The following is a 26,956-nucleotide window of genomic DNA, read 5'->3' as shown; positions in this document are numbered from 1 at the left end:
GCAGGCCAAAGATGCAAGATGTGGAAGTTATTAATTATTATTACCACAAATGCCAGCTGAAGAATGATATCTGAAAATAGTAGAGGGTCATTGAGCATAGTTTTTTTTCTCTTAAGTGACAGGCATCCTATCAATTTGAGGTGATCTAGGAAATTAATTAAAAATAAAATCTACAGGAAATGGTTACAATGGACCATTTGATGCTTCCCTGTTGTAATGCAAAATTTTCAGTGGTTTTTAAGTCACAGATGAAGTTTTTTTTAAACTTCTAAACTGGCTGAGTTTGCCTGAAGGATGGTGCAAGCCTAAGCAGTTGATAAAATCGTTTGGAGATTATTTATTAAGAGTGAGGGTAGAGGTAGTTTCTTCAAAAGTAGTGCTGCAGTTATTTCTGTGAATGTTCTATGAATCTCTGGGTGCTGACTGGAGAAAGAGTTTCTCAGTCTGGATGCACAGCCAGAGGAAGGAGTGAGAAGGCAAGAGAGTTTTTAAGGCTCTGGAAGGAGAAGATCAAGACTGTATGGACTTAGGACTTTACTATATTTTTTCAAAGCCTTCCCATTATAGTAGGAGTTCAGTAGCAGACTTAAATTTGGTGAAACTCTTACACAAATACCTGTATAAAATTCATGGGCTTAGAGAGCATGAGGGTTCCTGTTGTCCATTGCATTAACCCTGATTATATAGGGAATTGTTTGCATTCTCTGTGCTTCCTTTTAAACCTTACCAGTGAATTAGTGTAGAAAAATCTACTATACAACATTGTTTGTTCTTTCAGTTAAGCTACAGATTGAAATCAGCCTTTGTGCTGATGTTGACATTGCTGAAATGATGTAACCAGTACAGCAGGATATAAACCAGTGATTCATAAAAATGTAATGATTTTTCTCTGTTATCTGTTGTATTTACTAACATTGCACGGGGTTATGAGTTGTTTATGGTACTGTAAGGCAGGGGAGTCTCTCCCTAAGGGATTGTTGGTGTTTGCTAGGAAATGCACTCCTTAGAAACATCTCCAGAAGCTAGGAATAGAAAGATGCTTGGTCACCAGCAGATTTCAGGTTCTGTGTTCTGTTTAGGATTTTGTTTTTATTCTGCTTTGAAGCGTGTTACAGAATTTCTGTTTGCAAATATTGTTCTTCAGTAAAAGCCTCCCAGGTCTGCTCTACCTCCTCTCTTCACACAGTTTGTCTCATGAGCAGAGTGATGCTAACAAAATATTAACTACCAGGAGATACAGCAGGTGAAAAGAATTCAGATATTAGACTTGATGCTGATTGTGTGGTGTACTTGGGAGGGTGGTAGGAGGGCTGAGAGATTGGGAATTCATTGAGTTCTGTGTCGTATTTTCTTCTACGAGTCTATGCCATTTCCCAAAGTGTTGGATTTTGGACTTTGTGCAAATCAGCTCTGATAAATGACCTGTAAGCTCTGTAGATTTGGAAAAAGGAGCACTAGAGGAAGTGTCTAGAGAAGAGTCACAAAGGTGCTTGGTTAGAATCTCAGAACATTTTGACATGAGCAACCATGTGATAAAGTAAACACATGCAGGTATTCTGTACGTTTATTTAATTTATTTTGAATCCCAATAGCAAATATACACTAAATAGATATCTAAAATACCCATTTGATACAGTACTGTCAGAATTGAGAGTTCTGTGTGCCCTGCACAGGAAGGCAGGGCAGGCAAGTTCCAGCTGCTTGGTTTTGGCAGTTGTGAGGGAATTCCATTAAGGAGGGATCCTTAACCCGTGTGATGTCAAAATATAAAGAGGAAAAGAATAAAATGAAAACACGATTACAGTTGTTATAGATACAAGAGAAATGTTTGTGCTGGCCTAAAGGGAGTTTAATAGTCATTCCTATTAAGCTTGAAGCATATCATAAATCTTGAATCCTACTTTTAATGTTCAGACTGTATCCAATTCTATCAACAGCAAAACATTGAAGGACATTTTCTTCTTAAAGTTGAAAGGAAAAATTGCCAACAGTTTTTAAAGACTTTTCATCTGTTCTTGACATAAAACTTGTCTTTATCTCACTTAAAAGATTGTAAGAATATTTTCTAGCTTAGAGACAACTACCTGACAATATTGTAGCTTTTTATTGCATCTTTGCTCATTATCAAAAATGGCACAAGGAATTGCCCTTGAAGTCTGGTAATTTTTGGTTTTGCAACTTTTCTTACAACACTTATTGGGAAAGAACCTAGGTATCTCTTTCCTAACTGTGGAAAAAGTCACTTCCACATAATTTTTAGGATTTGAAAGAAAGAATATGTCCAAACTATGTGATTAAGGAAGGCATTTAACATCTATAATAGGAAACATCAAATACAGTTTCCAGTTCCACTTCTAAGAGTCCTTCTGTAAGCTATAAAGACTTTTGTTTAAATTATTCAAAGGTAGGTTGAACATTGTCAAATACTACAACAGATCCTACTTAACATATCGCTTCTAATTCATTACCTCTGAAATAGCAAATACTTTGTAAACGGTTAAATAGAATAAAATCCGCATTTTCCTGCAAATTTCAAGTATTGTAAAACTGCTTTGGACAAGTTGCTTTTTGAAACAACCAACTTGGGTGTCACTTGAGGAAGTTGCCGAGCTGGACGCTGTTCCTGGCTAAGATGCAGCGGAAGGTGGAAGGCTGCACCTGCCAGTACTTGACGGGGTTGTTGAAGAGGCTGATGCCGCTGTACAGAGCTTTCTTCTTCCTCCGTCCTGTGGGACAGAAATCGTTCACTCCCAGCTTGGCAATGTGGTTGGAATGGAGGAAAACCACCTGCAGCAGTAGGAACAGCAAAATACAGGAGTTGAAAGAAAATATTCCTTAGCCTGTAGGTGCCTGAGGTTTGCTAAAACATCAATCCCATGCAGACCTTGAGAGTTACAAGACCTTAAGGCTTGTATTAAATCTTTGTTAAAAAGTCTTCCTTCTGCCCCAGTCTCTCCCACAAAGAAAAGTCATGTGGCATTTTGTGTGTTTTTAGAAGAATTGGACTCTATTCTTACAGAATTTGGTTCTAAAATGCAATTTTATATTCTCTTGTAGTGTCCGGTTTTCGGCTGTTTGGAGGGCCTGGAAAGGCCCGGGGTGGCCTTGGGGCAGCCGCGTATCAAAGGACCAGAAGAGGCTTCAGTTCTTTTCTCGGTCTCGGTGTTTATTAATTGTTTATCTAAAAGATTTTCTCTCGGCCCGACAGAGCTCTGCTCAGCAGCCAGCCATGGGCACACTGTGCTGCCCTCCGGGCGGTCACCTATCTTTATACCCAAAGTTACGTGTACAATATTTATCATTTTTCCCCAATACCTTTCACCCTTATTGCCCAGTGCACTTTTAGTAATGACCAATCCCAAAGTGCCACCATCACCACAGAAGATGGAGGAGAAGAAGAAGAAGGACAGGACACGCCCCAATTCCTCCATCTTACTTCTCTAAACCCCCCTGTACAGAAATCCTAAACCCTGTGTCTCACCCTCTAATTAAACAATCCCTTCACCATTCACCCCAGTGAAACCCTCCTATCCTCATACAGGTGTCGTCTCCCGTGTAGGATCAAAGTCCAGCCACCAGACACTTCTGGAACATTCCAGGACTCCCGAGCCCCCCAAGGGTGGTTTCGGTGACACCTCAGTCCTGAGGTGCTGAGATCCCACATTGTAGTAAGAATTATAATGATGTAGTTAAAACTATAATTCTTGATTACAATGAAGAATATAGTAGTATTACATTCTCATTTCTGGAAAAGTTTTTTGGGTGTAGCAGTTTCTTGTCCTTTTTTTTTTCCTTCCCTGGGAAGTGTTCCTGCAATTTTATTTTGTTTATTTCTTTAATAAACTTTTATGATTTCAGGCTCTCCCAGTAGGAGAGTCATGGCAAAATATACATGTCAGTTAATTATGCTTTTTGGTTGTGACCTAATCAGTGTGCCAGTGGGAAAGTCAAACAACTCAGAGCTCCCAGAGCTGTCTGATAAGTTCAGTGTCTGACCTGCAGATATTTCAGTTCAGGTAATCCAGGAGGAACCTTCTTCAGCTTGTTTTTTTCCAGGTGGATTTCACGTATACTTGGGATGTTGGCAAAACTTCCATTTTCCACGTCTTTGATTTTATTATTGCCGAGGCCTAGCCTAGAAATAGTACAAAAAACATTTAATTAAAGACTAATTGAGATTCACAGCAGCATTGAAGAGCTTTTTTTCATGATTGAAATACACAGGAGTAAACACAGGGGGGAGAAAGGAACTGGAATAACTTGATGAAATCTTATCTTTGATGAGAAAAAATCACCATTGACCTAACATAATTTAAACTCCACTTAAAGATTGGCTTAAAGCAGTTATCAGTTATCTGATGTAAGCAAATGTTCAGTTTTGCATGCAGTTTTTGTAATTATAGTGGCAAGTATTTCAATTATAAACATCAAGCTGCTTGTGAGGTTAATCATATCATTTTACCAAGTAGTACAGCTGCAGTGTAGTCACTGTAATAAGTTCTAATAAATAGCCAAATAGCAAGTCTTGTCTAGAAAGGTGGTTTTAATGTGTAGCCCATTTTTAAAATATAAAGGTTTTTTGCTAAGCAGGGCTACCTTCTTTCCTATTTCCAGATTTTCCTTCTATTTTTTTGTCTAGCCTCAGGTCATTCAGAATTGCTCTTTCTGCCCATCCTGCCAACCCCTTTTTCTCCATTCTTTCCTGATTGCTTCAGAAGCTGAATTTGGTGTCTAAAGGCAGTTCAGTAATTTCTGTTACCAAATCCAGTCCTGCTCAGCCATATTTTCAGAGTTCTTAACTGAGCTTTACAGAGAGAACTTCCTTCTCTCCTATTTCAGTGATACATTCCTCAGAAACACAGATTCTTGTTTAAACCTCATTGCATTTGAAAGCTGTTGTTTCCTTCAACTGCTGTATTTACAAGAGTAATTTTTTAAGAATTAGAAGAACTTAGGATAGTTATATTTTGTTCTTATTCTATGTTTCTGTTGCAGATTGTTGGCAAAACATGTAATAACAAGACTTATGTGGGGCTTTGGAGGTGTGTTTGGGTTTTAAAGTTGGGTCTTATTTAGAGCAATTCTTAACAAATTGCTCTAAATTCCTAACAAATTCCTACAATTTTTATTCTTTTTTCTCTCATTAACAAGAGAAGTATCAAAAATGAGATCTTGCTGGGCATGACATTTTAGCAAATAAAAGGATTCAGCCTGGGAATTTTACCTTTGTAGGTCTTTGTAGCGGTTAAAATCCTCAACCTCAATTCCTGTGATCTTATTGTCATCTAAGTGAAGCTCCAGGAGACTGGAGGGCAAACCTGATGAAAAAAATGCACAGTGTGAAAAAAACAAGTCAACTTATCCAAAATCTTCTTTCCTTTGTGTTTAGAATTGGGTTACAAGAATCCAGTAGAAGAATATTGGAGTGGTTGTCTGCATCAAAGAAATCTGTATTAGATATAATGGAGTATATGTCATTATATTACATATATGCATGTATGTATAATATGTATGCATAAATATGTGTATATATACGTATATATGTATACATATATTACACATATACATTTTATATATTTATTTATATATGTGTATGTGTAATATATGTATATATGTAATATCTATAATAAGTATAACATATATATAACATAGATATGTAATATCTATATATAAAATTATATATAATGTAATTACATTACATGTAATTACATATAAGTATGTTAATGAAGAAAATCATCAATATAATTTGATTTAAATTACTTTTTAAAAAATTAAGCTGTGGAAAAACATATGCTACTTTAGAGAGACAAGAGTTCCAAAATTTGGTAATTTTTCTGGCTTCCTTTATAACAACTTTCATGTTGATCCTGTGTTTTGTGCATTTATCTCAGAGTCTGTAGTGAAAGGCTGTGGAACCAGGGACAGTTTTTTGAAGCTCTGTAATTTTTTTCTACATGATGTAGCAGTTGTGCTGTCTCAGCTGCTGGGATGTGAGTAAAAGGAAAGGTTTTGGAGTACTCTAACCAGAACTGTGCTATTTGATAGCTCTTTCCCATGCCAGAATATTTACTCTTGCATTTCCAAAATTCCAAATCCAGCCTGGTGGACCAGGAGGTGGCGAATCTTTCCACAACATCCTCTTAGCGAGGGCAAGGGCAGCTCATCCCAGGCTGGGTTTGTTTCTGGTGCTGGGCTGTTCCCCGAGCCTCGGTGGGGATGGCACCGGCACCGGCACCGGGCGGGTCCCGCTGCCCTCGGGGCTGCCCGAGCTCCCGGCTCTGCGGGGACGGGGCTGCTCCCAGCCTGCCTTTATCCTTTATTCCATTTGCAATACAGCATCACTGCTCCCAGCCTGCCTTTATCCTTTATCCTTTATTCCTTTTGCAATACAGGATCACTGCTCCCAACCTGCCTTTATCCTTTATTCCTTTTGCAGTACAGGATCACTGCTCCCAGCCTGCCTTTATCCTTTATCCTTTATCCTTTATCCTTTATTCCATTTGCAGTACAGGATCACTGCTCCCAACCTGCCTTTATCCTTTATCCTTTATTCCATTTGCAATACAGGAGCGCTGCTCCCAGCCTGCCTTTATCATTTATCCTTTATTCCTTTTGCAATACAGGATCACTGCTCCCGGCTCTGCAGGGCCCGGGCTGCTCCCAGCCTGCCTTTATCATTTATCCTTTATTCCATTTGCAATACAGGATCACTGCTCCCAGCCTGCCTTTATCCTTTATTCCCCTTGCAATACAGGATCACTGATCCCAGCTCTGCAGGGATGGGGCTTCTCCCAGCCTGCCTTTATCCTTTATCCTTTATTCCATTTGCAATACAGGATCGCTGCTCCCGGCTCTGCAGGGACGGGGCTGCTCCCAGTGTTGCCCGATTGATAAAGGACACAAAACTCGGATAAGTTTTGTGCGGTGCTTTATTAAAGGGCCCGGGAGCCTGCGGACTAGCGTCCCCAAATCAGAGCCCCAAAATTCACGTACAGGTGTTTTCCTTTTATATACATGCAATTCATAACAAAGTCTCCAAGAAACAGTCCCCCTTTGCCAAGCGACAGACTCCTTGTAATACATTCCTTAGTTCACAAGCAAAATCATAAATCTTCTGCTTGTCTTATTGTATGCTGCCCCCAAACCGGTTAGTCTTCTTACTTTCCTACCCTGGTTTAAATGTTTATTTAAGTTCCTAAGACTACCTGCTAAGTTACACACAGAACTCAACACATATCAACGGCTACAAAACTGTTTTTAACAAACCAATTCACACACACAACTCATAACTAAACTGTAATAAAATATTTTGCTAAATTTCGTTTCTTTTTCCAACACCAGCCTGCCTTTATCCTTTATCCTTTATCCTTTATCCTTTATTCCATTTGCAGTACAGGATCACTGCTCCCAGCTCTGCAGGGATGGGGCTGCTCCCAGCCTGCCTTTATTCCCCTTGCAATAAATTTTATTTGTTTGGGCTCTGCTCCAGTTTGCGTTCCAGCCCGCAGTTCCGGGTGCCTGAGTGACAATATCCAGAGGAAGGCCACCCACCTGTGCACTGCACATTTTTAGTACCTTTTATAAGCTACGTTTTTTTAAATCTTTGTGCCATTGTAGCATTTGCGAGAGAAGCATCTGCAAACCCAGCTTGCATTTGTGGTGCAGGAGTTCACCATGAAATCATGTTTGGTTTGTTTATGCATCTGACACCACATTTTGGATCTCGTGCTGTATGTCTTTATAGGAGATTTCTCTATAGCAAAGACAAAACTGAAATCATTTTACATTGGGATATTTTTTTGTGCTAACTGACAGGAGCTGATATTAGATTGGTTTGGTTTTTTTTTTTTGTTAGGCAGACAGAGACCTTCTGATTTTAAAGTTATCTGAACAGTTGGAGTGAGTTGGTTTTGATTATTGTTGAGAGTTTTGCTAGTTTTCTCTTCTACAAGGTTTTTTGTGTTCTCCTTGTCTCTTCTGTATATCTATATGTACACATATGTATGCATATATACATGCAAATATATATGTGTATATGTATGCATATATATGTGTGTGTATATATGCATATGTACAGGAAGAGATTAATAAGAAACAGGTTCTTTATCTGAATGATCAGAAATAAATACAGGGGCCAGCATTGTTTCCCTGGGAGTTAGAGCACAGAACACAGTGTTTTGCTTTGTTTCCTTCCTTCTTCTCTTAGCTGGTAGTTTTATGTGGTGGAAAATCACAAGAGTTTGGTTCAGTACCATACTGACCTGCAGAAAAAGCAGGTGGAATGTTGTACTGAACTCTTTTATGCTACATTTGAGTGTGTGGAGGTCAGTGATTCATCAAATTAGTGTTTTAATTTATTTTTTATCTCCAATTACAAGGTTGGGGTTTTTCTGTATGAAAAAGTGATTTGATTTTGTATTATGTTATGGCAAATTTAATTAAATATTAAAATTAAGTTTTACTTAGCAAAACTACATTGAACATTGTATTTGACGTGCAGTGTGACATGAAATATTAAAAATTAAATTTTACATTTTGGAGTTACATTTTAAATCCATAAAGGAATTTTGCATCCCTTGTATCCCTGATCAAATATCAGGGAGTTTATCCTTTCCCTGTGAGGATTTTTGAGAAGCTGCCATGTGAAAGATGTGATGTGACATCAAATTAGGAATTTCTTTGTATTGTTGCACCTGAGACAAGTGTGTGGACATTGTGAGAGGAGTGGATGTGCTGACAGGGAGAGGGTGTGCACTGCACTCTGTTTGTGCTGTTTGTGCATGAACTCTCCTGGATGGGGAATTGGATACAAAGTTCAAAAAGAAAAGGTTAGAGGTGGTCTGGTAGTCATGAGAATAGAAAAGAATTTATGAATTGAATAATCCTTCAGATGTTAAAGCATTTTATTAAGGAGTGTACTGGTGTAAGTAAATTAGAAAAGGGAAAGCAGACCTACCTTTAGGAATTGAAGTTAACTTGGCCTCTGCAATCCGTATGTGGTAGATATTCACCCCTTCAAAAGCCCCTGGCTCTATTCCATCATTGTTAAGAGGATTTGCACTCATTTCTGCCCAAGGGGGAAAAGGAAAAACATTTATGGCATAGGAATTCTGTGTAGGTTAGACTAAGTTATGAAGAGCTGATTTAAATTTATTTCTGATATTCCAAGCACTCATTAATGTTTAGCTTTGATTGTGTGTTCTGAGGGGGGTCCCAGCTCTCAGGGAATTAAGGCTTTGTTACTTGGCTTGCAGGATTATTCAAAACTTGACCTTTGCAGCAACTTCACATAGAAACTAAATTGTGGAGGGCATTCCCACAGCATGGATATCTCTTTAAGAGGAAGCTGTGCCTTGGGGAAATGTTTGAATGGAAATGATGTATAATCTGTTCCATCTTTGGTAAAGACATTTTCTGTTCTGCTTAATCAGGCTTACCTAAAACATGTAGAGACTTCATTCCTTTAAATACATCCTTGGGGATTTTCTTAACCTTATTAGCATGAATTCTGAGCTCTACCAGAGTTCTGGGCAGATTTGTTGGAATCTCTGTCAGTTGGTTGTGGGACAAGTACAGTCGTCGTAGCCTCTTTGTGGGTTGAAAGGCCTTGGGATGGATCTTGTATATTTTATTGTTGTTCAAAGCCAGGGCCTAGGAGAGATGGAAAGAGCCATTAGAAAGCTTTATTTATCCAGGACTGTTATGACTATGACTTTGAAGTCATGAATTTGAAATGTAATCTAGCAATTAAGTGTTTAAACTGTTTTATTTTTCCATCCTACCAAACTTCAGCACTTTGTAGATGCTTTGGGCATTTCAGTTGATTATGAAAAACAAAGAAGAACCTGCAAGCTGGATCATAAACCTGAAGGTAGAGCTGCCAAGGTGCCAATGGATCATGAGAACTGGCAAAATAATATGTTTGTATTCAAATATTTACTGGGATTGTATGGGGTTATATACCTCATTGCTATTGTTCCTTAATGCAGGCAGATTCTCAAAACTCAGAATCTCATCTTTTATTTTAACATAATGCTGCAAAGTAAAAGTGAAGTTTTTTTTAATCTGAGTTTCTTAGATGTTAGAATCTTTATATGACACATGAATTTATGTTTTATTTGGCTTTTCCAGCTCCTGTGAACAGAAGAGAGTCTCTCTCTTCTGTACAGTACATGAATGTAAACACATACCTCATTGCTATGTGTTATCAGAGAGCTTGTAAGGAGTTACTACAGACAGGAAAATACACACTATCTGAAATGATTCTGCATGTCAAATCACATCTCTGCATTTCCATATTAAGCTATTCATTTCTGTTCCTTTTTTATTTCTTGGAGTCATCTCTTCTTAGGAATTGTGCGGGGGAAAATGTAGAGCAAACAAGAATTATTTTTTCCCAGAAAAAAAATGAGGTTAGCTCAAGGAAATAAACAGGAAATGCTCCTTCCTAATCCAAGCTGCCATCTGTGCCTTTGCTAAGCAGAGTCCAGGACTGAGCCAAGTTGTACAAAGTAAACTTTGCTCTCAGGGAAAATGTTGTTCGGCCTTGCCACAAATGAACCGAGGAGGAAAAGCAAAGCAGCTTGGTGTGCTCAGCTATCACATAATTAAGTGGTGACTCTGGTCTTTAATGTGATTGCTGATGGATTCCAGTGGCTGTCTCAGTCATTGGAGATAAGAGACTCTTAGATCTTTTACACAGAATATAAACCACAGTTTGTGCAGTTACCTTTTGCTTGCTGCTGAGACCATTCTGCACCCAGACACAAGAGAATAGGAAATGCTTCGTTGCCAACTCTGAATTTATAGAGTTCCTGTTTTTCTGTCCTGTCCTAGGCCATAATAATTAGCAAACTCATTCATAAACAGATCTCGTAAATTTTCAGATCTTGCTCAGAAGCCAAATATGAATGAAAAGATTTGTTTTATAGAATCACAGAATGATTTGGGGTTGGCAGGGACCTTCAATCCCATCCAGTGCCACCCCCTGCCATGGGCAGGGACCCCTTCCACTGTGCCAGGGTGCTCCAGGCCCCATCCAGCCTGGCCTTGGGCACTGCCAGGGATGCAGGGGCAGCCCCAGCTGCTCTGGGCACCTGTGCCAGGGCCTGCCCACCCTCCCAGGAGAGAATTCCTTCCTACTGTGTTAGGAATGGTCTTTTTGTTAGTTTATGTGTCTCATGTCTTTCTAAGGGAGAATAGAATGTACTTAATTTGCCATCAGTTATGGAACAGATTTGGGTTTTAGAGAGAAAATTTTAAATGATCAGTATTTGTTAGTGGAACTAGATCTGGATCCTGCATCTATGGTGGCATCCAATAGAAACAAATATTCTAAAGCAGAATTAATCTACTTCCCAGCCCTCTGGGACTCTCATTTCCTTTCATCATAAAAAGGGATTATTGCATACTGTAAACATCTAGATTTATCAGTTGCCAGGGATATTTGTTTCAAAGTCTGTCACCACATGTATAATTGAGCATGGTAACAAATTAGGAGTAAAGCCCCTGACTTTTCCAGTAATTCAGTGTTTCTCTGTTTTCTGTTCAGGTCAGCTGGATTTGTAGCATTTGTTTCAGTGCTGTATGTGTTAGCTGTATGTTCTGTTCTTTTGAAAATGCCCTCAGAAAATGTGGTTAAATTCTTTCTGCTATTTTCTATCTAAGCAGATAAAAAGGAGCACTTGCCTTGCAGCCTTTAAAATGTAGGGAATGTTTCTGTGCATGCTAAGAACTGAAAACTCTTGAGAATCTTTTTGGTTAGATCTATTTTCTGAGTATTGTAGAAAGTAGTTCTTACAACTCAAAGTATTTGCTTCTTACTATGGAAGCTCTCAAATATGCAGGCATTAGACTCTTTTAATCTATGTTATTGGAAAAGGAAATAACATTTATATTTTAACTGGGAAACTTGGGAAATAGCAAGCTTACATAAAGTGATGTGAGTCCTTGGAGATCGTTCTCCTTGACCTCTTTGATTTTGTTGTTCTGAAGATCAATCATCCGAGTATCTGGTGGGATGTTGCGAGGAATTGATGTCAAACCTACACGAGTGTGTGACATAAACAGAAACATTATGTGCTGTGCTTAAGTCCAAAGAAATTAACTGCCAAACACAATAAGATTGTTAATGAATATGGTGGGGAAGAAAATATGAGCAGCCATAAAGCAAAGGGTAGAAGTGAATTTTTGATAGTGGGAAAATCTAATGATGTAAGAATGTATCACAAACGTGTGCATGGTTTTGGGAGGAATTGCTTCTGCCCCTGACCATGAAAGCTCAATGGGGACTGCTCACTGTGGCCTCTCTGCATCTGTGAAATAATCCTCAGAGCATGGGCTGTCCTGCAGAGCAACTGTTTAGTGTCTGGAGAAAGGATCCCTCAGGAATCCAGGGCAGTGGTTCCCTGTTGAGGAGCAGGGCTGTGGATTCAGGGCTCTCTGCTTAGTGCTCCTTTGGGCCTCTGCCCTGCCCTGTCCATGGCACTGGGGCAGCTGCTGAGGGCTCATTCAGCTCATGGCAGGGCTGAGAAACCTGTGCTTGGTGTGGGCAGAGGGGGCTCTCCATTGTCAGCACTTCAGTACCAGTACCAGAAGTCATTAACACAAATCAGTACCAGAAGTCATTAACACAAATCAGTACCAGTACCAGAATCCATTAACACAAATCAGTACCAGTACCAGAATCCATTAACACAAATCAGTACCAGTACCAGAATCCATTAACACAAATCAGTACCAGTACCAGAATCCATTAACACAAATCAGTACCAGTACCAGAAACCATTAACACAAATCAGTACCAGTACCAGAATCCATTAACACAAATCAGTACCAGAAGTCATTAACATAACACATTACAAGTGCCACAGATCATTAACATGAGTCAGTACCAGTAGCATTATTCCCCCATCCCAGTTTGCTGTTCAGTTACAAACCCACTGCAGGTCAGGCCATCCGAGATCCTGAATCAGCAGAAAGGACTCAACAGGGACAGTAACTTTCTTTTGAGCGGAAATGCTGATGCATTAAATGCTAAATGCTGTCCAATTTATTAACAATTATTCTCTAATTAATAGATTGCAGTTATCTAAAGCTGAAGTGTATTAATGTGGGATTTTTCTATGTGTGCACTCATGTGAAGTGGTTTGACATCTGTAGACCAGATACTTTAACCACAGTTTGCTGCTGTCAGCAGAAATTTCTGATTCCTTAATAATAACACATTTTTAAAACCCCTGCAATTTATGTAGGGAAACTGTTTCTAAGACATGAGGAGTCCAGGATGAAGCTCAGGAAGGTGGCAGGGCTGTGATGAGGACAAATGTCATTGTCACTGTGCTGGTGGTGGGAGCACAGTCTTTTGGTTGCCTTGAATGATAGGAAAACTTCAGTGAGCACTGATTGAAATTGCCACAATTAATAATGAACTCACTTTTAGGGACTGGGATGTACCTGCAGCACTGACAGGAGCACATTTGCCTTTGGCTAAATGATTACCAGGGGTGCTCACTTTGGTGGAAGTTCAGCTGAGGGAATACTTTGCACCCCATTTATGTGCCCACATCATAATTCATCCTTTAAAAGACAAATCTTCCAAAGGAGAATCCAGTGGAGAACAGACACAAATTCATTCTTACCTAGGTCAGAGCAATGGACAACTCTCACATAGCACTGGCATCCAAAGGGACATGTTGGGAACAGATCAAAAGGAATCAGTGGTAGAATGGGTTCAGTGGTTGGAAATAGAGAATTGTCGTCATCGTCATCATCGTCGTCATCTTCCATATCTTGGAGCATCATGTTCTTCAGTGTAAAATATGAAGGACCAGTGAGAGATTTGGCAGAGCACAAAGCCAAGAAGAGGAGGAGTGTGTATTCTTTCATATCTTCTTAATCAGGATAACCAATCTTGGAAAGTGAACAGACGAACAAAAAAGCAAACACCAGAATCAGTGAATAGCGAGCAGCAAATGAAGCTATTGAACTGTTTACTTCACTCACTGCACACCATCTAGTCCTGAAAAAGAGCCTGTTGTGAACATTGAGATTCATTTAGTATATGAAGGATATAAAAATAATCTTTTTAATATAAATTAATACTATAAAATTACCCATAATATTAACTTAAATTCATTAGGCATTAATATAATATCAAAGTATTTTAGTTTTGTTTACAAATAACATCATCATTTGCTTCAAGCTTTGAAGTAGAATTTTTATAGTAAACTTTACCAGAATTTGGAATATGATTTCTTTTATTTGTTCTCAACGAAAAAATATTTTTAGTGGGATGTATTAACCTATGTGCATTGATTATAAAATTGGGAAGGACTTGATTAGCAGTGCATAAAGTTCACTCAGTGGGATACTTCCTAAATGCTCAGTATTCCATTCCTAAACACTTTAATTAAACTCTTTCTAGTCTAATCTGAAGTTTTCAATCCTGAGCTTTTCCCATGTTCCAGTCCTTTGTTTGTTATTGCCATTGGTAGAAGTTCAGCTCTGCAGGCAAACACATCTCACAGAGCTGTAAAATCCCAGAGCACTTTGGTTTGGCAGGGACCTTAAAGCTCCTCTCATTGCACCCCTGCCTGGGCAGGGACCCCTCCCACTGCCCCAGGTGCTCCCAGCCCTGCCCAGCCTGGCCTTGGGCACTGCCAGGGATGCAGGGGCAGCCCCAGCTGCTCTGGGCACCTGTGCCAGGGCCTGCCCACCCTCACAGGGAAGGATTTCTTCCCAATATCCAGTCTAAACCTATTCCCTGCCAGTGTGAAGCCATTCCCCCTGTCCTGTCACTCCAGACTCTTGTAAAAAGTCTCTTTCTTGTTGGCTTATTCAGGCACTGGGAGGCCACAATTCAGTCACCCCAAAACTTCTCTTTTCTAGACTGAACAAATCAAATCCTCTCTTGATTTCTGTTTGAGGAGGGCTCTTTTCTCTGAAAAGGACTCGCCTATTAGAAATCCATGTCAGTGGAAATCAGTGACTTAATTTACATCCAGAAGAAAAGCTATCTCGTAGTTTTGTGTGTGAATTTTTCAACATAGGTTGGGGCTTTTCTGTTTGTTGGGGTTTTTTTTCCTTGTTCCTACAGAACAAGGTAGAGAGGAGAATGGAGATAGTAAGAATTGCCTCAGATGCAACAAACTCTGAGGAAATGTTGTCAATTCAGCCCTCAGCTTGACATTGTTTCCCTTCAAATCCCAATTCCAGAAGTCTTTTGGAAGCGAAAAATGTTCTCCACAAACCAAGAAGGGCTGCAGGAAATTTTCTTGTGCATGTCCTGTTTATAGAAATACTTCTATTTAGACTATTATAGGCCTCTTTAAGGAAATACTAAAAGGGTGTCAGTTCTTGTTTGATCACCTAATGAAATGCTTGCTGATCTGTTTGGAGGTGAAAAATGCCTTTATGTTGGCATTTTGTCATTGGTCCTCCACTGCAGGAAAAGGAGTGCTCTGCTTTGACTTGGCTTATTCAAAATGAGGTTTTGTTTATACAACTTCTGTCTGTGCAGACTCATGTTGATGTTTATTGGAGGGGGTTCATAACAGCACTAAATGCAAATATCCTGCCTACCTTGCTGCTCCTGTATCTGTGTCTGTTTCAGGGAGTTTAAAAAGAAGAAAGCTAACAGTGTTCAGATAACATAAAAAGAATGCAGTGACTTCTTTACCCCAAATATATGCCTGATATCAGAATTACAAAGTACTTTCTATCTTGTAGGTAAGCAACATGTAGCTAAATTTAATATTTCCCTTAATATTTCAGTTGCATGCCCATTCAGGTAGTGCATGTACTTTTACTGATGGTATAAGGATCTTTCTCTTGAAAGAATCTTCGCATGTATTTTTCTCATATATTTTCCTTTGTATTCAAAATAATGTTCTCTTGCAATGCTCTTAGAAAGAATTTGTGGTTATTCTTACAATCCCTTACAATGTCTGTCCTTGGAAGACTCTTTGGATATAAACAGTGCTGGGAAGAAGGTGTGGAACCTCTGTTTGCTTTTTTGGAGAGAATTGTTGTCATCTCTGGCTGTGCACCTTTACAATATTTTGCTTTTTCAGTCTTCTATTTCAGCTTCAGAAAAAGGCCAAAATCTTCACTACTTTAGTCATACAATCAGTAAGGAGATGAGGAGCTGGAAGCCTTTCAGACTTTCAAGTTCTCCTTGTTCTTGGACAAGTGCTTTCATGGCTGGGCTGCCACACATGAGCTCTCAGGCTCTCTGTTCTTCCCTGGCAGTTTAGGTCCCAAGTGCCAAAATGCCCTGTGGGCTATCAGGGATGGGACACCATTTCCATATGTCCCAAGATGATGTCTTGGGACATGGACTTCTGAAATCTCTGCTTACTTCAATTTGTGAGAGGCACTGGCTGTGTAGTTTTACTGGATCTAAAAGATAAACTTGCATGTATGTTCCTAAAATGTTCTTTTGGATCTGATGCTAGAAAGTTCTCTTATGAAACAACCTAAAAATCTGCTCCCACACTTGCATCTGTAGCAAATGGATTGCATATTTCCTTCCACATAGCCAAAAATTAGGCTTTCAAAGTATTAAAAGATTGAGGCTGCAATTGGAGTAGTGGCCAATTTGAACTCTTGAAAAACATATGTTGCGCACAAAGTTCTAGAAAAGTAGTGTTGCAATGTGTCACTGGTGACATATATCAGTTCTGTGAGTTAAATCTATTGAAAACAAGTCCCTTTATGTAAGGAAACCTGAGTTGGGATTTTTTTCATTTTAAAGAAAAAAAGTCCTTGCTTCATCTTCTCATCTTGCCCTTAAGAACTCATTATTGGCTTTGTAGTTAGGAATGATCATCAAGGTTTGCATAGGCCAAAGAAATGCCAAGGAATGGATCCTAAAGAACTGAGTTTTATGAAGGTGTGGGAATGGTTCTTCCCTGCCTGAGGTTTTGAGCCTCCCAGTAAATAGGTGCTGATATGACTCTGTAAAATTGCTCTGACTCTGCAGTGCTTCTCAGAAAACTTATACAAACTTTTTGCATGCTTAAACCTCAAGAATAAGAGAATTTAAAAAAAGCCTAAAATCTGAGATCCAAGTGATCTTTCTGAAAATACTGTCATGAAGATTTTATAAAACACTGTTTCAGAAGGTGTAGGTGCAGCTGTGCTCATGGTCCTCTGCTGCCCCTTGAGCCTGACTGTGCTCCTTGCCAGCTCTCTGTACCAGCTCTTCCTTCAGGCTGCTCACTGAGCTGGCTGAGCTCACCACAGCAGCACAAATCTAATGTGAACAACAAAAAACCCCATCATATTCTTTTCAAATGAAGAAACTGAGTCAGTTTGGAGTACAAGAACCAGCACAATAGAAAGGGTGGAACAGCCTTGTTGACAGGGCTGGAACATGAAATGGAAAGAGAAGGAAGGAGGAGCAATGGGGGAGCCATTCCTGACATATTCAAGCTGTTAGGCAGATTTAAGTGCTCTGTTAAATAATCCCTGAGCAGCTGGTTGTTACTTGGACAAAGCCTGGCTTTGTCCATTCTTGTTTCAACAGACAGAACATTGAGAATGAGTTTGACAAGGACTGTGGTGAATTCAAGCTCCATTGTTCCTTCTTTATGTCAATCCTTCTTATCCTTGAGCACAAAAAGCTTTTGAGCCCCTTCTCCCTGGAGCATGAGCCACCCAAGGTGAGGTGACTGAATGTGGAGAGTGCACTTCACATGGAGAGATGCTCTAAGGTGCTTTCCTGAGGTGTGCAAGTGTCCAAAATTCACTGCACTGTTGTTTGGGACACACTTATCCTCACTAATGTGGTCATCTATGCCCATACTACACATGGAACACAGGCACTTTTTATGCTATTCCTGTAATTTATAAATCATTAAATACAGGTGATGTCACAGTATAATTTAAGATGATTAAAAGCCTTGAGATTTTATGTGGAAAACTCCCATATTTCTGTGATGTGAAAATTCCAAACATGTTATGGGAAGAAAATCCCTTTCGGTGAGAACAGAAGTTGTGTTGTTGGCGTGGGAAGAGGGCATAAAGAGACCCAACAACAAATAACTCTGAATTGCTTGGCAGCTGCAAACCTGTCCAGCAATGTGGACTTTGCTGTCTTGTCTGTTATGATACTGAAGGAGTTCATACATGAAGTTTTTAAATCTTAAAAAGACTCTAAATTATATTTAGAAATCACTCCTGTTATCGAGGTACAGAGACAAATTTCCCATGGCATTATTTCTAAAAAGGAAATGCTTAAATGACCCAGTGGTGGTCTTTGCAGAGGCAAAGAAAAGTCCCTGTGTTCATTAATAACACAAATCATTGCTCTGTGCACAGATTTTGTCCAAAGAAAGGCAAGACCATAACTGTTTTGAAATCTATATTTAAAAATAGTTCTGGTTCTATTAGTCATTGTCCCAATCCAGAAATAAAAGGAGTTTATGTTTAACTCTTTATCTACTCCATTGATTTACTTAAATTGCTGAAGAAAAACAGGAGGAAGGTTTTTTGTTAGTAAGATTACTGCAGAAATGTCTGTTGACAGAAATAATCCAATATTGAAGTTGAGCAGTCATAATTAAGAGGATGTTTATAAAATAAGTTGTGTTTACAGAGTGTTTACTTTTTATGGAGAGCTGCTTGACTCTTGTTACTGAATGATCTGTGAGGATTTTTAGGTTGTAGTTCATCTACAGTTCATTCTTTCCTGGGTTGTTTTTAATTACTTTGCTGATATGTACTTAAGAACCCCCACCAACTTGAATACCAAATTACAGAATGCTAACACTGAGTGATTACTGTAAGAGTTGTTGTTGTTGTAGAGTAGATTTTCATACATGGTTATAACTGAGAAAAAGTGTTATGGTCAACTGTAACATTTTTCTGACAAGTCTTTGACAGTTAAATAATTCACTATAGCTCTATTTTTTTTTCAGCTCACATGTAGTAAACACACAAGTATTTCAGCAAGTAAATTTTCAAATGTTCCATTTAAAAAATGCTATTTCTAAATCTAAATTATCTGATATTACTAATCTGCACATAGTGACTGCCAACCTTAACTCTCTGCTGCTGTTTATATAGAATAGGTATTCAAACTGGACATACCTTGCAGGTTTGGAAGTTCTTCCAGAAGCACTGGGATAATCCACCTAAGGTCCTTATGTCCAGTTATTTCATATTACCAAAAAACAGGGCAAAAGGAAGCTAGAGTGAGTTCTGTGAAATGCAAGGCATATAGAAAGAAAAAGTCCCCTTCCAAGCTTCTTGATCCTTCTGGCACCGTGGGTGATACCAGAGTAAAGTGCTGCTGCAGATTAGCCCATCTTAGTACTGCAGAATGATATTGAGGCGACTTGTTACCACTCATATGTTTTTCATCACTGCCTGTATTAGAGCCAAAACTTCTGGCTTAACTCTAGACGTCTAGTGGAAGACTTTATAAAACCTGTAGTTTAATAATAGTTGACATCAGGCCATTGGAAGTACAGTGAGGTCCATTTCAGGTCATTCCTGCTGTGGAATCCCACTTATTTATGATTTCACTAGCCATTATTCTTTTAAAAGTGTGACTTGAGTAAAGCTATAAAACTTCAGCCAGTGGCAGTGTAAACCAGTAGCCTGCAGTGACCTGCAGGCTGCCAAACCTTTCTAAAGTTAGAAAATTAGGATTTTATTGTGTAGCTGTGTATAAATTTTAGCTCTGCTCTCAGGCGCAGCAATCTGGCTGGGGACAAGGGTTCAAGAATGTAAACTGATCTAAAGATTTTTATCAGTATAGCTAATTTCTGTCTCCTATGTGTGGGAAAGAAAGCATATCTAGTAATGAAAATAGAGACAATATTTGCAGTATTCTGTGATTGAAGTTGAGGGTTTAAAATCAAGTCTTTGACAATGTGCCCCATTACAAAGTTTGTACTGACGAGCCCATCACAATATTTAGAAACTGGGTTATTCTTTGTTTACCTTTCATAGGCCTCTGTTTATGTAAACTTCAAAAATGTTTAATTAGTGGAGGTTACCTAAAGCAAGCTTCATAGTCAGGGAAGCACTTTGTGTCTTTAAATTTCCAGTACATTATACCCGGTTCTGTGCACATCTGACTTCATCTGTTTCTTTAATTAGCTGCATACTATGTTAAAAGTCTCATCTTGCTTTGGGAAAAAAAAAAAAAAAGCCTGGAAATTTTACTTGGGATATTTTTTTTATTATACATGTAATGTGCTGTTTGCAAAATGCCTGTATGTTGCATAATAGCTATTTTGTCTACTGTTACTTTCTTAAGGAAAAAAAAGATTCTATGCCAAAACTTAAAACTTTAGCACTTTAATATCAACCAAGACAAGACTTGTGTTACCTGCAGCACTGCTTTTGAGGTGTTCCAGTTTCAGTAGCACAGATGGATCATGATAAAGTGTCTCCCTATCACTTTTCCCAAGGAATAAAATTACAATTTCAAAAGCAATCACGTTCCCACAGAAAAATCTGAAGGGTGATCTTAAGCTTTTTTGAAATCTCAAATTGCATATATCTGCATTCTCTTGCCTGCTTGTAGAAACCAAAGCTTCCTAAGCAAACACTCCCCTGTGTTTTCAATAGCTTGGTTTGGATGAGTTTACTTGAGGAAATTAGTATTAAATTGCTGTTTTAAAAAACCCTCCAACATTTTCTTGGCTGTTCAGTAGAGGAGAGCAGGGCCTGAGGGTTGTGATATAAATGTACTGGTTTCTTTTTTCACTTCATTCAGTAGCAAAGCGTTGAATCAGCAGTTTCAGCTCACCCTGGTTTTGCAGCAAACTATTTTTGAGGTTTAGTAACATCTCAGTTTTGGATGAATGCTTGGGAGGTTTATTATTATTTTCTCTTTTTAGTTGCTTCTGGTGGTAGGAGCACATTCCTCTGTGTATAAAGTTTGTCCTAGCCAGTTACATAATAAAGGTGACACACAAAGTGGTGGTATCTGGGAAAAAATAGAACAGTCTTACCTTAAAGTGGATTATCCATCAATTCTGTCCAGTATATAATATTAGTAGAGCAGAAATAAATATAGCTCACATGCTGGTCTTATAATGCAACTGTTGAATATCTCAAGACATGGATCCAGTATTTTGGTGTGAATATAATTGCAATCTAGGATAAAATGCCCAGAAATCACCTTCTCAGGTCTCTTTACTACTCAGTTCTCAACTTCAGATGTTACTCTTGACAGCAGTACTTAAAACTTAACCAGTGGTTCTCAATCCACTTTATGAGCCTGTTCATTTCAACATTTGCAGCACATTTTAGTGTCTCAGGTTTTTAATGCATGTTGTTGGGGGCTTAATGAAGAGAGATACTTAAACTAGTAGTCTAAAGGTATTGTCTTTGCAAGCAAATGTTGGTATGTTTTCCAAAGAAAGATTATGTGTTTGAATAACAAATAGATTATATAAGGTCAGACTGTTTGCTCAGAACTTTTCAGCAATTTCTTTTTCCACCAATGAGACAATTGGTTGAAAATTAGAATTCTGTTTTGCCTTAAAATACTTATGTAACGTTTATGAGTAATGGGGATTGATTTTTGAGCAAAGAATAGAAGTATATCCAACACATATGTGGTTCAGAATACTGTCTCACGATGGTGAAATGCAGATGAAAAAGAATTTGGATGGTGTTTTCTATTTGAAATTATCTCATCAGTGATACAAACTGCTACCTTTCATTTCTTTTTGAAAATGACTGTATTTTGTATTACTTGATATGTCTGAGAGAGCAAACCTATGATGCCGTGTGTGGTTAATGCTTCCATTGCAATCTCTGTTTTAAGCCAGTCCTGTATACATTTGTTATCCTAAAGCAAACTAAGTACTTTTTCATTTTCTAGCACTGTTTATAAATGTGGTTTACATAATGTGATGAATCTAACATCAACTGCACAAAGCTGCCTTGGAGCCTGCCCATCACATTTTAATAACATGACATATTCATTTCGTGCTCACAACCGCTCCATGTGCGGTGTGGTCACATATTTTGGTTTTAGCTAAATTCTGGCTCCTCTCAGGCTGGACTACACCATTTACCCAGCTGAGTATACAAAATCTGCCCTTCAGCTTCTTGTAGTTCAGTTTGATTCTTCAGTATCTATATATAAATCTATTAAAAATCTTTTTATAAGCATCACACACGATGATAAAACAACTTCTGCTTGTTAATAGTTTTTAGCATGTTTTTGGCAGCTGACTTAAAAACTACATCAAAAATACAGTTTCCTTTGCAGTAAAAGTCCTCAGTCCCTGATGTTTTGTTTGTTAGCAACGCAGCAATATTGCAGGGCGGGTCATAACTTGCAATATTGAGAGCTTGTGTACAAAAAGAGCCGTAAAGTCACGTGTACATGTCTGTACATCCATGGGGCTGTCAGGCTCCTCATGGCTTTTATGGATGCAAGGATGGGCTGACCTGGAATGACTGGAAAGCCAAAACATCACCTGAAGGGTTTTTCCCCCTTGCAGACAGTTTCTGTTGCCTCTGGAGCATCACTTAACTTTGTTCTGTCTCAGGCTACAGATTAATGCCAATCCCTCAGTGCAGGAATGCCAATTTCAGAAGCTCCCACCTGGCTTATTCCCACCTTGATGCTCTTCTTCTTGGTCCTGTGGAAAGGTTTGTGCACCAAACTGGATCAGGAAACTGCTTTGTCTGATCACTGAAGGTCTGGAAATGAGTTTGGGTCAGTACATGTCAATTGTCAGTCGTGCTTGTGATGCTGCTCACAGGTTTGATAATGTGACATGGCATTTTTATGGAATATGGGTATTTATCTGCCTTAGAGACACTGAAAACAGCAGACATTCTTTCACGGAAAATCAAACAGTAGTTAAAATCAAAAACTCTGCATCCAGTGCCAAACCACTGAATCACTCCAACAATAAGTTCTGAAGGAAAATTTTCTGTTCCGGAATACAAGCTGGACTGAGAGCAACATTTCCTCTCAGGGTATCGAGCATTTACTCTGCCAAAGTTCAACAATGCCTTAAAAAACCAGATCTTGATCACCTGCAAATGCTGAATTTCCCCCATTTTCCCTTAGGTTTTACCAAAGAGGATGGGTGATATGGAATGTAAATGATTTCATGTTCTTAGACAGCCTTTGGGTAGATTCCTGTTGTTCAGACCATAAAAGCAATACTTAAAATGGGGACTGTCATCAAGTTCCAGGGAGTTGTTAGTTTTAAGAAAAAATAAATGTTGCCATCTAATCCAGGAAAAAAAAATAATTTAAAGCAGGTTAGAGTGAAAAGAGAATATAGTTTAATTTGGAAGTAGTTTTTCTGAACTTTACTTATCAACAAAAGTAATTTATATTAATTAAAAATCCAAAGGCCCAAAAGTAGATGGCTTTGATTCAGTTTGTGATTGACTGCTAGAAGTGGAAGCAGTGAATATCACATTCCTGAGACAGTAATTAACTACAATTTGCACTTCTTTGTCTAATGAAGCGCCCAGGTCTGTAAATGTTTGCATGCACTTTGAGCACATCTGTTTTGTAGATGGAAAGAGTAACAAGCTCTCTAGGAAGGTCTCCAAACTCAATTTGTTTGCAAGTTTTGAAGCACACAATTTTTCACTTTGGAATAGCAGAAATGAAAGCATTTCTTTAGTTTCTGATCATTAGTATCATTACTAATAATAAGGAAGGTGCACTCTGATTCAAGAAGTGATTTCCCTGTCACATGAATTAGCTCAGCCTGTGTTCAGATGTGTGTTTTCATCCGTGGGAATTTTCTGGGAGGGCTTCATTTGTTTCTCATCAACACAAAAGCAGTAAATCTGTCATGCAGGGTTGGGTCTAGTTCTAAATACTCCCAAGAAATTGGGAGCCTTCTGAAAAAGTCTGATTTACTTTTCGCTAATGACTGCTTCTGGTGCCGTTTTAGTATTACTTTCTCATAATTATGCTACTTTTAAATTGTAGGTAATATGTAATCTATATTATCTTCCAATGGGCATTTTTTAAAAGGCAATTAACTTTGCTTTAATAATTTCTATACCATAAAATGTTTTGTTGATTTTTAGCATTCTTTTTTTCCCCTTCCATCTGTAGGGGAAAATCACAGATAATTCCTATCACTATATTTTTTTAAATGAAAAAATAGGAAGATAAAGGCTCCTAAATTAAGCCAAAAGAGCTTGTAGAAAGGAGTAGAGAAGGGTTGTCAGACAGATGTCCCAATACACAATTTCCAAAGGTATTTGTTTGCAAATACAGGAGTGTGTTAGTTAAGGAGCTTGGTTCCCTGGGTGGGTTTGCACTGCTTTTTGTCAGAGACAGAAATCCACCGGATGACAGAAGCTCCTTTTACCACTCAGTGGAAATATTTATGTAAATTGAAAGAAAACATATGTCATAATTGCATATTAGCTTGTGGTATGGAAAAAGAGATCTTTTTGTAGAGCAATTTGTAAAGTAGACAGTATTATTTTCTTCTTGAACACTTGTGTTCTACAAAGGATGATTTCCATTTGGTTTTACCACAGCAGAACAAAGGAGCCTTGACTTTAGAAAGTAACTTACTAATGAATAACTTGAATTTTGTTTAGCAGCCAATTTCATAGAATCATTTCTCAGCATTGAATTCATACTGTGACTACACTTTTGCTTCATGGTTGTTAGAATTTCTATTTTTTCCAATTAATGCATAAGGTGTACATCTCCTCACATAAAACCAGAGGATGTTCTTTGCTCAGGTTGGAAAGAATTAAATTCAGCTAAAATGGGAATTAATCACTGTTATTTAAGGTTTTACCAGAGGCTCTCAAAATAGCCTTCAAAATAAATACAGAATACAGGCAATGCAGATTAATTTGAACCCGTATGTTGTCAAGTAATTATTTGATGTTTTCAGTGCTAAAACTGGACCAAGACTAAAAAAATCAGTGGGTGGCAGGTTCAAAATAGAAGGAAATACTTCATGAAACATTTATAGTTCAGCTGAAATGTGCAAGAAAGTGAAGTGGATTTTAGTGTTTCATATAGACCCAAAAAATAATTGGTCTAATTGAAAGAGGAAAAGTCTTGCTTCCTGAGTTCTTTGCAATGGGAGCCAAAGTGAGCTGGAAAAGGGAGAGTTTTCCCTGGAAGACTTGTAGGGAATAACCTGAGTAAGTCCAGAGCCATCCTGCATTAGAGAGAAGCCATAGATGTTTATATGGAACTGTCAGTGAAAAGGGGGTGAGAACCACAAAATGCTCCCAAGGGCTGTTCCCTGTCAGTTTTTAGGAACAGAATTTGTGAGGCCAGAGGATGAGAGGTATGCATAGCCAACTTTCAGGGGTTTGGAGAAATTGCTGTGAAAAAAATAAGTGTGTTTTAATCCTTTTTCCTAATTTTAATCCTTTAAAAATACCATTACATAACACACTTAGAAGATTCTTGTCTTTGTTGATAGTGTTGTTGAAGATCTAATATTTCCACAGCTGTGTTCAGTATTACTCCTTTGAGAAAAATATCTGTCTTGTGGAAAAAATAAGTCAGCTTTTATGCATTACTATCATATGAAAAATTCTCACAGAGAAACGTAGATTTGTTTCAGTAATATTGCATGGAAAACCTACAGATTTCTGTGTATATATTCATAATACTGCACACTTGGAATGAAAGCTATTTTCACTGAATTAACAGAACTGCTTCAAAGTCCATTGTAGGAAACAGTGTTTTATGAGCTGGTCTGAATAACTCACTTTATCAAAGTTACATGAATATAAATAACAGCCTAAAACACAAGTAATGACTCAGAATTTTGCATTCAGTAGCTGTGTGGAAATCTGCATCCTGCACAAAGAATTAAACACCAAACAAATGGAAATTCTACTAAACTACAGTAATTGTTTACTCAGTGGCTGTAGGAAGTTCCTTACATAACAGACTATTAGGGAAGAAATTACAAGGTAAATGGTTTTTAAATGAACCTTTTAAATAATCCAACTCTGAATGCTTTAATTTACTTTAATCCTTAAATCCTTGGGGGAAAAAGACTATTTATTGAATGGAGCCAGGATGGCTCAGGCAGACTGGAAGGATATTGCTGGGGGGATTCTCTCAACTCTTGGCTATTTGCTCACTTGTAGAGGCTGCAGGGAATGTTTGTTTGGCAAAGGCACAGGAATGGACACGGAGCCCTGGGCAGGGACATCACTGCCCCTGTACCTCCCAAGCACCAGGTGATGTCTTGAGTCCAGCCCAACTTATTGGACTTTATAAATAATTAGGCATTGCTCCTAATAGCCAGAATAGCTCTGCATCATTTATGCTCTTGTAGAAAAGAAAGGTTTATGAAGGAAGCTGCAGTCTGGGGAAGAGACATTGTTCCTTTTTCTTGACATTAATATGGTCTTCAAATTGATTGTAATGCACAACATTTCCCCAGCTGAAAAAATTGCAGTTCCTGAATACAGAGCTTTGAAGTCACTGCCCCAGATAAACCTTATTACCCATAGAACTCCCAAATAAAAAGTAGTGAAAATTGCTGATTTTAGTCAGTAGGACAGCTGATTTTGGGGGTAGCCCTCTGAATTTCCACAGAGAGGCAACAATGAAGGACAGACCTGTAGGAAATACAAACTCTGCTGCTGATTTTAGTGAGGGGCTGAAATGGGATGATTTGTGTGAGCTCATTCAACAATGTTCAGCTAATGGGCTGTGGCAAGAGGTGAAGTTGTCCTCAGCCTTCAGCCCATCTATCTCTCTGTTCAAATGAGATTCCCCTTTGTATCCTCTATTATTATTATTATTATTGTGTTAGCCTGTGACACCCCACTGTGTCACAGTGTCTGTGGGAATTTTGAGCAGACGTGACTGCAGAGCAGAGGCAGTCGTATGCTGCTCAAGGAACTCCAGAGCAATGACCAGATTGTGTGTTGGGAAACTTTATGAACTGTGCACAGGCTGATAAAGTCAGGGAATACTTATGGAAATTGGAGGATTCTGTGC

At 38.5% G+C, this 26,956-nt stretch overlaps 2 protein-coding genes across 3 annotated transcripts in view; one reads left to right on the top strand and one right to left on the bottom strand.

Annotated features, from left to right (window-relative positions):
• The window catches only part of CENPP (centromere protein P), a 119,186-nt gene that overhangs the window by 51,172 nt on the left and 41,058 nt on the right, over positions 1 to 26,956 (top strand). The gene's annotated exons all lie outside the window — the stretch shown is intronic.
• On the bottom strand, positions 1,551 to 19,405 carry ASPN (asporin). 2 transcript variants are annotated; one of them, XM_074550099.1, is made up of 8 exons: positions 19,096 to 19,405; positions 13,641 to 14,032; positions 11,932 to 12,044; positions 9,438 to 9,651; positions 8,957 to 9,067; positions 5,225 to 5,318; positions 3,997 to 4,135; positions 1,551 to 2,787 (listed from the first exon to the last, which is right to left on the bottom strand). In XM_074550099.1, the coding sequence occupies exons 2-8, from the start codon at positions 13,885 to 13,887 to the stop codon at positions 2,590 to 2,592; spliced, it is 1,116 nt and encodes a 371-aa protein (XP_074406200.1). In that variant the 5' UTR covers positions 13,888 to 14,032; positions 19,096 to 19,405; the 3' UTR covers positions 1,551 to 2,589. The 2 variants fall into 2 exon arrangements, with proteins under 2 accessions (XP_074406200.1, XP_005485608.2); XM_005485551.3 differs by having other exon boundaries at positions 13,641 to 13,911; positions 19,096 to 19,403.

This window comes from Zonotrichia albicollis, chromosome 12 (genome assembly GCF_047830755.1).
Source record: "Zonotrichia albicollis isolate bZonAlb1 chromosome 12, bZonAlb1.hap1, whole genome shotgun sequence".
Taxonomy (NCBI): Eukaryota; Metazoa; Chordata; class Aves; order Passeriformes; family Passerellidae; genus Zonotrichia; species Zonotrichia albicollis.
The sequence above is the reverse complement of the archived record's forward strand: the minus strand, read 5'-3'. Positions and strand labels throughout refer to the sequence as shown.

What these genes read in the sequence shown, in the direction of transcription:
- ASPN (XM_074550099.1), bottom strand. Translation starts at nt 13,887, where the DNA reads ATGAAAGAATACACACTCCTCCTCTTCTTGGCTTTGTGCTCTGCCAAA. An exon ending in GAAGTCTCTACATGTTTTAG is followed by an intron (nt 9,068 to 9,437) that starts GTAAGCCTGATT and finishes CCCCTTGGGCAG; the next exon opens with AAATGAGTGCAAATCCTCTT. An exon ending in GTTAACTTCAATTCCTAAAG is followed by an intron (nt 5,319 to 8,956) that starts GTAGGTCTGCTT and finishes TTTTTTCATCAG; the next exon opens with GTTTGCCCTCCAGTCTCCTG.